The following is a 16,256-nucleotide window of genomic DNA, read 5'->3' on the forward strand; positions in this document are numbered from 1 at the left end:
AAACTGCATTTTTTAGAAAGTAGGTTAACTTGATCATCCTTAATTACATCCTATTGCATTAAAATGCAGAACAATTAGCATAATTCAGAAATCCTTACATACTGAGTGGTTTTAAAAAGCGAAATTAAAATATCGAGATGTGGTTGCAATATCAGTCATAGCTTTTGGCTGTATTTAATTGAGGCCTGCAGTCATGCCAATTAGGTTGAGATTTTAAAATTGCTGTTGCCTGGAATATTGCTATGGGATAGGAAGTCCTAATTACGCAGCTGAAGCTTAGTAAATCATAACTCATTAAAATGGAGAAAAATACCAGATTGTTACAGTTTTGTTCTCAGAAAATGTTATTTGAAATCCTATAATTATGATTTTAAAAACTTTTTAAGAAGTCACACATATGTGTGGTTCAGAATGGAATAGTTCCAAATGAACATTGCATTTGATACAAAAGTTCTTATTTAAGCTATGATTTTAAAACTAAATCTACCATTAAATAATAACACATACACATTGTTTTGAATGAAGAAGTTGTTATTTTGCTCCTGTCAATGTTCCATTTTAACCAAAACATACATAAATTTAAACCCAAAAAGTGAAATTTTGCTGACTGCCCAGATTAATGCCAAAATAAGAAAAGTAAGGGCTCCTCCCTGCTTTCCTTGTAGTTATGAAATACTTCTTTGATATACTGTGATTCTTTAAAGCAGTGCTCTCTGCTTTTTTAATATATGTTTTACATTTTAATTGAATTTCAGTTACAAATCTGTAATGAAAAAAATATTAAATATTCTGGGCTATGTTAAGATGCCTTAAATTCTGTCAAATGTATGCTATGTAGTATGACACCTGAGAGAATACATTATCCTCCAATACCTTGAAGTCTTTAGGTATAGGCTGAGACTGGTAAAAGTATGCAGCTCATCAAACAGCTATATGTGCAGGTTGGGGCAATGTTTGTATTTTATTTTCCTGAAACACAAAGTCAGCCTTTTAGTTTACTAGCAATGTCTCTTTTGTTTTCTCTACAAAATTAGAAATTGCAACATTATTTTATTAATTTAATAGAAAGATCTACAGGCATTATTTCAGTTAAAATGCCTTCACAGCATTATTCATTTGTACTATTGGTCAATTTCCTAAATTTGTTTATTTTATTTTTTTTGAAAGGTTTTAGATGGCTATACATCTAGTTTTAAGCTGGGCAGTCATTTGTTTTAGGTTTCTGACCCCAATCCAATGCAAGCTCTAACTAAAAATACCCAATTTTGTACCTAGACATTACTATATTGCATCATATTGACTCCAATCTAATCAGATATTTCATTGTGCATACTTCATTTGTTTATGAAGTTTAAAAATCACATTGAATTTTTCTTTTGAATGTGATGAGCATTAAAGATTTTGATTTGTCCTATTAGAGTGTAAAATATAGTTAAGACAAAAATATTAAATTCAGAATGCACCAAAGAATATGTGTTTATTAAAAAAAACAAAAAAAAAAAAACAGGAAAGATAAATTCCATGTTTTCTGAAGGCTTAATCAGTGTGATGTTAACATTGTAACCAAGAGTAAATGTTCATCAGTCATACTGAAATATATTTTGCATTGTTTATGTGGACAGAGAAAACTACAGTAATTTTTTTACTTTGTTAAAATCTGAGGGAGAAAGTCTCCAAAAGCAAGTGCAGTGTATCCAAGAAAAATACCAGCATTTTTTATTGTTAACCAATGCTTGTTACAAGGGTGTGAATAACAAAACTCCTGTTTTTCTGATATAATTTTTGAAAAGATGGTACAGGTTGTGACAGGTACAGGTTGTGACACTTGACATATACAAAAAAAAACTGTGGAGCTCAAACTAACAGGCTGCTGTCCTAGCAGGTAATATCTGGAATTGAGTAAATTATTCTCATATGCAGAAATTAATGTAAGTATAAACTATGGCAAAACAATGTGAATCAGAAATTGAAACTGGCTCAAAATAAATTGCTTGCTGCCAACTGTTTGGCTTTCATCTTGCACTGTCCAACTAGACATTCTGCAGTAAGCATGAATGTTGATGTTAAAGGTTTTATACTTAATGTCTACAATAATTTCTGAATTTAATTTTGGAGAACTACATAATTAAAGCAGTTATGTATTCTTTCACACTATGATGACATGGCTATAATTATATTGTTAATTTCCATTCTAAAGAATTGATGACCCTTACTAAGCATTTTCTAGAGCCTTGGTGAAGAGAAATTACCCTCTTCACAAACAGTATTGAAACACTTAAAGCTAAATCATTCAGCATCATTTTAGTGTACACACTAATACCTACAGTGAATAATGAACTTCTGACAAGACTTCAGGATATTTTTTGGCTTCGCTTTGAACTCCAATCTGCAGATCCTCCTAAGAATTTTTTTAAGAAGTATGAGGCAGACTTCATTGTTTTTCTCTCAAAGACCCAAGTAATATTTAAACTGCAGAGATTTTTTTTTACTGAAAATAGCTAAATGTCCAAGCTGGGCCTCATGAGTGGTGTGCCATTTGAACAATTCCATGAAAGAGTTCAGGTCTGCAAGATCATAGACATTGACATTGTCAAAACAATTCTCTGCCAGCCATTTATGGAAAATTTTCCCAGTGAAAAGAGGTATCTCAAACTTTTACGAAATCCAGAAAACCTGTAATAACCGTTCCAAAACAGAAACAAGGTCAGCACTTATATCTTCTCCATTCCCTGCAGGAATGCTTATACAGAATCTGATTTTACAGTGATAACTATAGCCTTGAGGAATGAGAGAAATCATATTTAAGTGAATACTGTCAAGGCATATCACTACATCTGCTTGTACTTCTCAGAAGATTGCATAGTAATGTACCACAATTATTAAGTTCTTAAAAATACTGATGCATCAAAGAAAGTCCAGAATTATCAAAAATAGAAATCCACTTATATTGAATGCATGTTTTATAATTTTATATAGCCATTTAATGTGCTCAATTTAATTTCCATGAATTGAGGAAATAAGTGAACCTGTAAAAACTTCCTAAGTTGAATTTTTACAGCATATGCTTTTCATATTTGGTATGGTTAATTACTGCAGTCTTTGATATCCTGTTTTTTTAATATTTTAGTTGTAGTCATCCTATCCTTTCCTTAATTTTAGATGTAATACCTGTAAGGAAATAAGGCAGGTAACTTGATTACTTGGTTTGAGCAAAGTATTGATTTCAAGGATTAAATATAAACATTGCTTGCTGGATATACTGTTATATACATCTTCTCAAATCAACATGGAGAAATACCTCACCATTAATAGCATGAAGCTGAATAACTGCTATATTTGCATTCATAGTAGTAAAGAACAGTTGTTTGAATCAATTTTTAACCCTACAAGCTTTTGCCATGTTAAAATCCTGAATTAGTTTAATCAACTAGATGTGAAATAAATAGTTATCAAATGATTATAATTACAAATCTTTAAATAAACAAAAGTAGAAGTAGATATTCTTTTTTAATGAAATATAGAGGCTGCACAGTATTCAGCCTGTTTGGACTCAACATTAAAGATTGCATAGCATTGCCAGTCAGTTGTTGGATGATATGACAAAGTTAAGCAACATGGTAGTATTATTGATTGTGATTTTTCCCAGTTCTATGGCTTTTATTTTTTTCCTCAGTAGCATGGATAAATGTGCACTATAAAGACTTTTCAGGCCCAAGCCAGAGTAGTTAAACTCACTGTATTGGATTATCAACATATGAATGCATGTTTATTGGAGTAATGGGAATCATTGCTTGAATTTTTATAAATGAAAATACCTGGATTAAACTTTAAGTGATTTCTCCTGCATGTTTCAGTCTTTTATATTTTTATTGCGCATAAAAAATGAACACTACCTGCCCAAGGATTATGTATAGAAAACCTATGTTAAGTATTTTCCTGGACAATTATTATAAGAAATAAGGTATTTAGTCATTTTCATTAAATACTGTTTGTTTTGCAGCTGGATCTAGAGTAGATTTGGTTATATTTTACATATTAATTTTTTTCTATTTATGTGCACATGCTTTGACTTTTAAATTAATGTTTAGTTAATCATTCAGAGAATGCCACACATTTAATTGTCATTTGGTTCAAAGGTGATTTACTATATTGATAGCTTTAGCTTTCTTTATTGTTAATTTATTTAGATAGATAGATAGATAGATAGATAGATAGATAGATAGATAGATAGATAGATAGATAGATAGATAGATACTTTATTAATCCCAATGGGAAATGTATAATATTATGATTTAGAGTAAGTTACTTTTAAGTTTTATTTATCTACATTAACAATATTTTGATGTGAATATATGTTTATATTTAATTCTGAAGGGGTTTGTTTCTTTTCTCTTATTTCAAATATTTATACATGTACCATGCTGCCAGCTCCACAAACAGTAGATGTTTACTAATGACATACAGTATAAATTCTTTTCCAGCCATCATATTATTGACTGACAAAATTTTAATGGTTTTAGATCATTCAGAATTTGCAGTAGAGAGACAAATATAGTGCAGTCTTTCTCCATATGGTATTTCTAGGCTCCTTTCCAGCAAGCATTTCTTTGGAATGGAAGCTACGTAAAATGGTCTCCAACCACATTTACTTCCTGACTGCTGCCATTTCTGTTCACCATGAGACTTCCATCCAGATCAGTTGCATGAAGTTTCTAACTTAATTTTCTCTCCTAGATCAAGTTTAAATTCATGATTTAAAAAACAGCTGCTTCAGACCTCTTTATGAATTAAATCGACTCCAAGGCTTTTGCCTCAATTACAAAAGTGTAAAAAACTTATGCATTCTGCTTTACAGTGTAAATTTTCCTTGTGATATAGAATAATTCCTTGCAGCATAGTTCTGCAATGACAGGTCAAGATTTATAATATTTAATATAATATAATTCATATATGTTGTGATTGACTGTGGTGGGTTGGCACCCTGCCCGGGATTGGTTCCCTGCCTTGCGCCCTGTGTTGGCTGGGATTGGCTTCAGCAGACCCCCGTGACCCTGTGTTCGGATTCAGCGGGCTGGAAAATGGATGGATGGATGGATGTTGTGATTAAATCTTAGGCAAATGGTCATGAATGGTCCTGGTTTTATTGCCTGTTGTTTCATTAAGAAAGGCTTTACTAGTAATGAGTATACAGGAGTATGTTTATGCAGTAGTCAAAAAGTCACCAGACATTAGTGCAGTACATACTAAATGCAGCCAAATTTATACAAGGGGGAGTTAGAAAATGGGATTTATCAGAAAATGGAATGAACCTTAACAAAACTGATAATGTAATTTCTCAACATAGTCTCCACCCTTCTCAATGCACTTGCGCCACCTGCCTGGAAGTGCCTGGATTCCAGCAGAATAAAAGGTTTTGTCTTGTCCTTGCAACCACTCTTGCACCACTTTCTTCACGTTGTCATCTGTCTTGAATTGACGACCACCCAGATGTTTGTTTAGCAGTCTGAAAAGGTGGAAATCACACGGCGCCAAATCTGTTGAATAAGGAGGATGTGGCAATATCTCAAACTTCAGTTTCTCCAGACAACCCTTGGAGTTCTTAGCAGTGTGTGGACAGGCATTGTCTTACAGCAAAAGGACTCCTTGAGACAGCAGTCCCCACCACTTGGATCAAACAGCAGGCTTCACAATGGTCTTCAACAAGTCACAGTAACTTACACTAGTGACTGTAGTACCTCCCGGCATGTAGTGTTCGACAATAAGTTGGGTGCACAAGTGGTTGCAAGGACAAGACAAAACCTTTTATTCTGCTGCAGTCAAGGCACTTCCAGACAAGTGGCGCAAGTGCATTGAGAAGGGTGGAGACTACATTGAGAAATAACATTATCAGTTTTGTTAAAGTTTGTTTCATTTTCTAATAAATCCCATTTTCTAACTCTAGCTTGACTCCCCCTTGTATATTTGTTTCAGTTGACTTACCATAAACTTAAATGTGAAATTCTGAGTAAAAAGGTGTGTACGTGCTGACTTCTACCCTTACTTGGAACAGTGACAAGATATAAACATATCTTAGAAGCATATGTTTCCCTGAAGAGATTAACAATCAAAGAAACAGAATCCCTGCAGTCCTGTTGTGCCTGTCTCTACATTTTAGTAACTTGTCTGCCTCAGGCAGTGGTATGCCCACTTTACAGTGGATACTCTTGATAACAAATCCTTTTTATACCCACTACTGAGATCACATTTGTGGTGAGGGCATCCATTTCTGGCTACATGGAAACCACACTAGAGTACCTTCTACTCTAGCCTGGTATCCTAAGTACCTCTGAGCCTTTAGATACCCTTAATTGAGCAAGACAATACCCATGCTATCTGCAACACCTAAGAGACATAACAGTTCCAAATATTCACTTCAGAGCTACTTTTCCCTCAAAAAATCAGAAGGTGCTCTAATTTATGGAAAAAGATAAGTAGCCACTCACCTTGTGACTTTAATATTAATTTCTTAAAAGCTGATCATGCAGACTTTACCACTTTACAGGCAGCTTACCTCAGCAAAACAGTCAGACCTTGTTCTTTTAGGGTGTCATTTGTGTTACATTTTCCAGGATAATAAAATGAATCTATCTGCAAATAGATGAATGATATTTAGTTCCCTCACACCCCAGTACCTTTAAGATGCTGAAGCATGTCTGCTATTGAACCCTCTTTAGATAAGCTACCAAGTAGCAGCCGACTGGTGCAGTCCATAAGATGGCATCACTTTCTGTCTGTAATATACAGATAAGCTTATACTTGCATGGATATAGCAATATCTACCAGCACATAACGATACTGTATACTGTCTGTTGTAAAAACATAGACATTCCATGAGGAAACAAAACAAACTAAACCTTTGATTTCAGTTTCCAAGTTGCTTCATTTTTTGGCAGGTTTCAAGGTTAAATTTCAGTTTTCAATGATTTAGATTTTAGAGAGTAAATAAAAAGGTGTAGATGTAGTCAACCTAGAAACTTCCCTTCAAGTTTGTGCATGAATCATGTAGCATTTGTTCACATTTAAATATTAAAAAAGCTGTTAATGCTTTTGATAAAATATGTGGATGCATTTTGCAATTATTAATATCTGGATTATTTATCTGAAAAACTACCTGTATTTTTGTGCAAACTTGATCAAAAGACACTTCTGTTCTGCCTGTCTCTGGACAATTTCATTTGGTGGTGTGACCAGAACTGCAGAGAATTCACTAAATGAGATCTCCTTAATAGGACTGAATTCTAATTTCCTTTAAATATTTGTATAGTTTTTAATGATACTATCATATCCTAATATGTTTAAAGCATTTTCTTTATTTAATATATTGCCCGAAGGATGAAAATGTTGAACAATGTTACTATAATAATAATAACAATGATAATAATAATAATAAATACATTTTATTTATAAAGCACCTTTCCCTTGTTTAAGGTACTTATCTTAACAGGAGAGCATACGTAACATTGGATACAAATGTTTTCTGCATAGGACACTAAATAGATAAATATAGGATATACAAAGCATTAAGTAGAACAAAAGAAAAAATAAATGACACACATAAATTATCATGAACATCTAGACAGAGAGGTAAACTGAAGAAGTGCAGAATGTCAGGTTAAGTTAAAAGCATTCCTGAACGAATGAGCTCTAAGTTGTTTTTTAAATGAATGAATAGAGTCAGCTGATCTAATTAATTTAAGGAGGTCATACCAAAGTCTGGGTGCTGTATAGCTGGAGGCCTCATCACCCATAGAGTGTCGGTTAGTGTGGGGCACAACAAATGTGCCAGAATCAGAAGACCTTAGTGAACGAACAGGAGCATAGAGATGGAGAAGGTCACTGATGTAGTCTGGTGGAAGGCCTTTTAAAGCTTTGTATGTTATTGATAGAATTTAAAATTCAATCCTATAAGACACAGGAAGCTAGTGAAGGAGAAGTACAATGTGTGTTATATGCTCGCTGTTCCTGGTTCATGTTAAGACTCTTGCAGCAGAGTTTTGAATCAACTGGAGGTGTGATATAAGAATAGAAGGGGCACCTGCCAGTAGAGACTTACAATAATTGATGCGGAATATAATAAAAGCATGAACACGTTTCTCAGCATTAGAAAAGGAAAGGAATGAGCGAACACGGGATATGTTACAGAAGTGGAAGTAACAAAGATTCTTAATGTGGTTTATGTGGGTTGAGTAAGAAAAGGAGGAATCAAAAATGACACCAGAACTGTGCATTAGAAGAAGGTCTAATGAGGTCATCATCAAGAGTTACAGAAAATACTTTAATAAACTTTTTTCTCAGGAAAGCAATCACTATACAGTATTATCACATTAGTAATGTGGTTACTGTGCAGATGTGATATTTATATTGTGAGGCAGTCTTGGTTTCAGTCTTAAATATGCACTGGTCATTACAAACATCTTCTCTACCTCCATTCAAATCGCATATCTTTTGATTAAATGTAATTTTAAGTTTTTAGCACTTTATCTTTACAGCCACATAACAACTATTATGTTATATTAGCAGAAATAGTGTTTTTTTTTTGTTCTTTATTTCGCCTTATACAATTTCTTGTATTAAGAATTTGTTAGTTTTCGCATACCCCTTGGGGTCAGAGCGCAGTGTCAGCCATTGGCAGTGACAGGAATTGAACCAGCAATCTTCTGGATACCAGCACAGATCCTTATCCTCAGATCCAACACTCATCAAAGGCACCAGAGCAATTAATGTTTTTATTTTATTTTATCTTTATTTCTCTTGGCTATGTGTAAATAATGTGATAATAATAATGTGAATTTCCCATTGGGATTAATAAAGTATCTATCTATCTATCTATCTATCTATCTATCTATCTATCTATCTATCTATCTATCTATCTATCTATCTATCTATCTATCTATCTATCTATCTATCTATCTATCTATCTATCTATCTATCTATCTATCTAAATGCATTTCAGATACATTTTAAAGTCATGTCTCTTTCAGTGTGATGTATATTACTTTTTGTGTTTTGGAAAGATTAGCGATAGTTCTTTAACATAACTATTGTTCTAAAACTCAGATAACTTATAACTACTATCTTTCATTGTCTTTTTGTCATTAAATCGTTTATGTTGTTATTTAAAAAATTTTATTTTCTTTGTATATTTTAATATGAAGAACTTCCTTTTGTATTTTAGTGTACAGAATATGATTTTGAGTATGGAACAGAGTGCCTTCATCTTGTCTTGAGCTACTGTAATACACAAGCTAAACTTATTGAAGGGCCACCAACTCTGTGGAAGGTAAAATGTGATTTTGTTCTCTATTATACATTGTACACTGTACTGACTCATAATTGGTACTAAATAAGATTCTCCTTTTCCTCCTCTACTAGGTTTTGTTAATAGCAGTCTTTAAATTAATAAAGTAATCATATTCTAGAGCTTTTACTTTATGGTTTTATTTCTTTATTTCTTCTTAAGTCTTTAATCTGGCTTAGTAAATTAGATGGTTGCAGAGGTGTACAGTCTTCTTCATGGCATTACTGCATTCAAAGCAGAAACCAATAATGAATTGAAAGCGAGTCCATTGCAGGCTTCCCACACCTCATACCTAAACAATTTAGAAATGCAATCTTTAATCAAAAGAAATTAAACCTGAGTTTAATGTGCACTGAGTTACAAAGTGAAACATGGGGTTTTCTCAGGTACTCTGGTTTTCCTTCCATATCTTTTATTTGACTCTGTATAAATAAAGTATTTGTGTAAATGTGCACTGTGATTGGGGGATGGTTCTTGCCTTTTGGTAACTGCTGCTGGCATAAATTCTGGCTTAACACAAAAATTGACAGGCCTTGCAGGTTTAGAAAATCTGTGGATGATTTTTAATAGCATTTGGAAGTTATTTTTATCCTCAGAAATTACTCAGAGCAGTAAAGGATGGGAAACATTATTTTTAATCTTTTGTTTCAGATTTTTGACAAAGAATTTGCCTCTTTATTTGCTCCTTATAAGTAATGTAGATTTGGCAACATGCTCAAATAATACAGTATTTGCAGGTGGGATTCATTCACCATTTGTGAATTCTCTGTTATCTATAAGTTGTTTTGGATGGATTTTGAATGAAAAAAACCCTTATCAGTTACCAGCACACAAACAAAAAACTGTGGGTATCATAATTTACACAACCACCACCTGCTTTTTGTTTTTTTTTTAAAAAGTGATTTTCATTAAAAAATGTAAAAACAGTACTTGAGAGCACAAATCATGCAAACATTATCCTTATATTCTATACAATATACAATACTGTGTTCTTAATTTATTATTTTTATGGAAGTACTAATATGTATTATTTTTAGTGTTGTAAATACATTTTTGTTCTGAAAAGCACTATACATCGTCTATGAGTGACAAACCATTAATGTTTTGTTTAGACCTTTGATGGGATCAAAAACTCAACCAAAACACAATCACCTTTTTTCCTATAGTAAAATGATCTATAATTTATTATTGGGTCGAAACACTGAGAAAAACAAGCATATCAAAACAAGCCAAAACCATCATTTGATTCCCACTTTAAAATAACAGAAGACACTGATTTGCTGACTGAGAGAAACTGAAAAGTTCAGGTACATTATTTTCAGAGATGCTGCAGATATTGAAATACAAGTCAATCAAATATGCAAGATTTAGACAGCCTGTAGTTTAAAAAAGGCAAAAAATAAAAATGTAGCGAAATGCATTGTCCAATGTACGAGTTGGTACTGAAAAAGGTGCCAAGCTGATCCTACCTAGATTTTAATATTTCTCTGTAATTTAATGAATTTTAAAAAGATTTTGATCCAAAATATTTTTGACATTAAAAGTTTGCTGAGTGGTTGAAATTAATTATTATTGATGAGTATTGTTCAAACAGTATACATGTAAATTACAATAATAAGGTAAACAAAATTAAAAGTGCAGATTTAAGAAAAGAAACATTTGATATGCTTAAGATAGGTTTATGGAGGAAATATTCTAGTCAATAGCAAGACAATTGTAATCAGCTGTAGAAAGCAAAACAGAGAAATTTGCAAAATTGTTTTCTGCTTTTAGAACAAGGACAATACACAGTGGAATCACTTGAAACATTGTCTTTTCATTAACTAGGCCAGGTTACGGAACAAGTACGTAATACTGGAAGCACATTATACACCAAAGAAACATCTTTCAGCTGACACAGGAACTATATATGTGTACAACATATATGGTATAGTATGAGAAGAAAAAGAAAAAAGTAATTATGATAAAAGGTCATTAATTCATCAACTCCAACTCACACACATTCAGTGAATTTTTCCACATTTTGTTGTTACAGCCTTATTCCAAAATGGATTAAATTCATTTTTTTCCTCAGAATTCTACACACAACACCCCATAATGACAACGTGAAAAAAGTTTACTTGAGTCTTTTGCAAATTTATTAAAAATAAAAAAACTGAGAAATCACATGTACATAAGTTTTCACAGCCTTTGCTCAGTACTTTGTCGATGCACCTTTGGCAGCAATTACAGCCTCAAGTCTTTTTGAATATGATTCCACAAGCTTGGCACACCTATCCTTGGCCAGTTTCACCCATTCCTCTTTGCAGCACCTCTCAAGCTCCATCAGTTTGGATGGGAAGTGTCGATGCACAGTCATTTTAAGGTCTCTCCAGAGATGTTCAATCGGATTCAAGTCTGGGCTCTGGCTGGGCCACTCAAGGACATTCACAGAGTTTCCCTGAAGCCACTCCTTTGATATCTTGGCTGTGTGCTTAGGGTCGTTGTACCGCTGAAAGATGAACCGTCGCCCCAGTCTGATGTCAAGAGCGCTCTGGAGCAGTTTTTCATCCAGGATGTCTCTGTACATTGCTGCAGTCATCTTTCCCTTTATCCTGACTAGTCTCCCAGTCCCTGCCGCTGAAAAACATCCCCACAACATGATGCTGCCACCACCATGCTTCACTGTAGGGATGGTATTGGCCTGGTGATGAGCGGTGCTTGGTTTCCTCCAAACGTGACACTTGGCATTCACACCAAAGAGTTCAATCTTTGTCTCATCAGACCAGAGAATTTTCTTTCTCATGGTCTGAGAGTCCTTCAGGTGCCTTTTGGCAAACTCCAGGCGGGCTGCCATGTGCCTTTTACTAAGGAGTGGCTTCCGTCTGGCCACTCTACCATACAGGCCTGATTGGTGGATTGCTGCAGAGATGGTTGTCCTTCTGGAAGGTTCTCCTCTCTCAACAGAGGACCTCTGGAGCTCTGACAGAGTGACCATCGGGTTCTTGGTCACCTCCCTGACTAAGGCCCTTCTCCCCCGATTGCTCAGTTTAGATGGCCGGCCAGCTCTAGGAAGAGTCCTGGTGGTTTCGAACTTCTTCCACTTACAGATGATGGAGGCCACTGTGCTCATTGGGACCTTCAAAGCAGCAGAAATTTTTTTTCAAGTAAACTTTTTTCACGTTGTCATTATGGGGTGTTGTGTGTAGAATTCTGAGGAAAAAAATGAATTTAATCCATTTTGAAATAAGGCTGTAACATAACAAAATGTGGAAAAAGTGATGCGCTGTGAATACTTTCTGGATGCACTGTATACTAAACCTGCTACCTTTGCTATTAGTGTTGTTTATGTAAGCAGTGTGAAGTGTTTTTGGTGTAACTGGTGAAACTAGAACCTGAAAGCCCTAGTATAAAAAGCATTTAGGAAATACTGAAGGACGACAAGAATAAAATCAAAGCATTTTAACTCTAAGTTGGTCTGGGTACCATGAAGTATATTTTATGTTGCCTTCAATGCAATGGAATGTCATACTGATTTCTTATTAGTTTGTACAATTTTTACACTGCTCTTTGCCATGGATACCTAAATATCTTCTTTTACTTTTGGTATTAATATTTGTGTTTCATTCTGCAGAAGATGCATTCCATAATACACTACATTTGTTAAAATGCTGTTTGATGTAATGTTCTTTAAATTTAGAAAGAACAGTATGCTTGGTGAAGGTTATTAACTAAATTTTCAGCATGAAGGGTGGTGTGGTGATGCAGTTGTTTGTGCTGTAGCCTCACAATTCCATGGTCCTGGGTTCATATTTCTTGTATGGTGTTTGCATGATTCTTTCTCTGGCCACTTAGTCTTTCCACACACATTCCAATGGTGTGCACATTTGATTAATTTGTTCCTCTAAACTGTCTTGATGAGAGTGTATGTGCCCTATCCACTTTAAGCTTTTTCCAAATATCCAATGCTACAGCAATAGGCTTGGGCCACACTGAATCCCTGAAGTGATTTAAATGGGTTCAGTTTTGATGGAGGGATGGATTCCATCCTAAAAGACTTATACATATCATTACACTGCCCAAAGCTTTCCTATAGCCCATTGCTTATTGGATGTAATTGCTGGAATAGGATCTGAGCATGGCCATCTTTAGACACTTTTTCAAGGTAAAAAAATAAGGATATCTTGAGAATAAATATTTAATATTGAAAGACATGCCTTTATATGTGTGTAAAACAGTTGTCTTCTTTACTTTGAAAAAAAATTCAAAGTAACTTTTCTTGTGTTCTGCTGTATGTAATCAAAACAGCTAGTGTTAGGCCACACACTTTTGCACCGTGTATGTATGTCTTGGGGCTAGGCAATCACATGGCTTCAATCATCAAGCTATTTTATAGATGAAAGCAATGGAATGGTCAGTGAATCAGGAAGTTTCTAATTGCAGTGCTATTTAGAACTGCAAAGACATTTTATTACAATGTACAGTCATTTTGAGACTGTAACATTTCAAAGTAATTATTATTATTACATTTTAACATTCAATTCTATGAAAAAGTATTTGACCCATTCCTGATTTTATCTAATATTGTAAATTTTTAACATTTAATTTTTTCAAGTCTTAAACCAAAATGGGATATTAGATAAAGAGCACAAGAATGAATGGCAAGCGAAATTAACAGTTAGAAGTATCTTAAAAACAATTACAGATAACTGAAAATACATCTGTTTCTAAATATCTGAAATGCATTTCAAGGTGTCTCAAATGGAATTCCAGATATATTCAAATATGTTCCTGTGTCTTTTGAGATATTGCAAATACATTTTGAGATTTTTTGAAATGTGTCTGTATATGGCATGCATATTAACAACTAGAAATATATCAAAATGGATTTCAGATATCTTAAAATACCATTTACTTTTTAAGCTATCTGGAATTTGTTTGATATCATAAAATAAATTCCTGTATGTTTTACAATATCTGCAATACATTTTGAGATATCCCAAATGCATTTTAAGATGATGTCTCAAAATAACTGAATGTGCTTTTGACATATCTGAAATTGAGCTTGCATGTATTTTAAAATATGTGAAATGCATTTCAAAATATGTCTAAATCACTTTCTGTAAAATTGTGTGTTATATCAATGGAACCTTGTGTCTATTTTAAGGTGTCATGAAATGTTTTTGAAATACCTTGAATAGGAATGTTGAATAGGAGAAATGAATAGGATGTTATTTTGAGATATATAATGAAATGCATATCAAATGTCTAAAAATGAACAGGAAGCTATTTTAAGATATCTGAAAATGTAATTGAAATATCTATCATTGTATTGTAATGGATTTTCAGATATCTCTTGTATTGTAATGGATTTTCAGATATCTCCAAATAACTTCTTATTAAAAGAATAGGACAGTTTACATAAAGTAATCTCAAGATATTGTATCTTGAAATGCATTTCAGATATTTTAAAATGCATTCAAGGTCAACCTTGAAATGCACACACATTTATTTTAAAATATCTTAACATGTATTTGAACTATCTTGAAATACATGTGAGATATTTCAAAATGTATTACAGCTATCTTAAAATGTATGAACATATTTTGACATATCTGGAAATGACTTATAAATATCCTAAAAATTTAATTTAATTTTAAGATTTCTGAAATTTATTTTGGGACATGTTTAAATTTTAATTTGCCTTGCCATACAAACAACAGATTTTAACTTATTTAGTTAATCTAATGACGGGAGTTATGCAATACCAAATGGTAATGTGTAAAAACAAATACCCTTTTTTGGGATCAATCCAACTGAACACAGTGAGACCTGAGTACAAGTCAAGTGAAGTGGCTTTATTGTCGTACCATCCGGTGGCACGAAATAACTCCTACAGGACCGAGGGCAACATATACACAAACAGGTCAAGTGCAAGACAGGTAAAGAACTATACTATAAATCTATACTAATTAATAAAAGGCAAAGCCCTCACTGACTCACTGACTGACTGACTGACTGACTCACTCATCACTAATTCTCCAACTTCCCGTGTAGGTGGAAGGCTGAAATTTGGCAGGCTCATTCCATATAGCTTACTTACAAAAGTTAGGCAGGTTTCATTTCTAAATTCTACGCGTAATGGTCATAACTGGAACCTGTTTTTTGTCCATATATTCTAATGGAGGAGGCGGAGTCACGTATCGCGTCATCACGCCTCCTACGTAATCACGTGAACTAAAAACAAGGAAGAGATTTACAGCACGAGTCAAACGCGGGAACGAAGGTAAATGACGTTAATTTTTGAGTGTCTTTTAATACTGTGTAAGCATACATATTAACACGTGCAATTAAACGTGTGCATTTACGGGGTGATTTCTCAGGCTTAAAAGCTCGCCTTTTATCAAACGCGGGAACAAAGGTAAATGACGTTGTTGAGTGTCTTTTAATACTGTGTAAGCATACATATTAACACATGTGCAATTAAACGTGCGCATTTACGGGGTGATTTCTCAGGCTTAAAAGCTCGCCTGTGGGCGGCACGGTGGCGCAGTGGGTAGCGCTGCTGCCTCGCAGTTGGGAGATCTGGGGACCTGGGTTCGATTCCCGGGTCCTCCCTGCGTGGAGTTTGCATGTTCTCCCCGTGTCTGCGTGGGTTTCCTCCGGGGGCTCCGGTTTCCTCCCACAGTCCAAAGACATGCAGGTTAGGTGGATTGGCGATTCTAAATTGGCCCTAGTGTGTGCTTGGTGTGTGGGTGTGTTTGTGTGTGTCCTGCGGTGGGTTGGCACCCTGCCCAGGATTGTTTCCTGCCTCGTGCCCTGTGTTGGCTGGGATTGGTTCCAGCAGACCCCCGTGACCCTGTGTTCGGATTCAGCGGGTTGGAAAATGGATGGATGGAAAAGCTCGCCTTTTATTAAAAAGGTAAATGCAAACTGTTTT

The 16,256-nt window shown here is 34.4% G+C and overlaps 1 protein-coding gene across 6 annotated transcripts in view; it reads left to right on the plus strand.

Annotated features, from left to right (window-relative positions):
- Positions 1-16,256, plus strand: part of crppa (CDP-L-ribitol pyrophosphorylase A) — a 328,414-nt gene that overhangs the window by 146,168 nt on the left and 165,990 nt on the right. For 5 of the 6 annotated variants that reach the window (XM_028817033.2, XM_028817031.2, XM_051936123.1 and 2 more), the window contains one exon: positions 9,215-9,319. The exons of the other annotated variant lie outside the window; for it this stretch is intronic. In XM_028817033.2, the coding sequence (XP_028672866.2) occupies positions 9,215-9,319 (105 nt within the window). The remainder of the gene's footprint in view (positions 1-9,214; positions 9,320-16,256) is intronic. 6 annotated transcript variants of the gene reach the window in all.

Source organism: Erpetoichthys calabaricus, chromosome 13 (genome assembly GCF_900747795.2).
Source record: "Erpetoichthys calabaricus chromosome 13, fErpCal1.3, whole genome shotgun sequence".
NCBI lineage: Eukaryota > Metazoa > Chordata > Cladistia > Polypteriformes > Polypteridae > Erpetoichthys > Erpetoichthys calabaricus.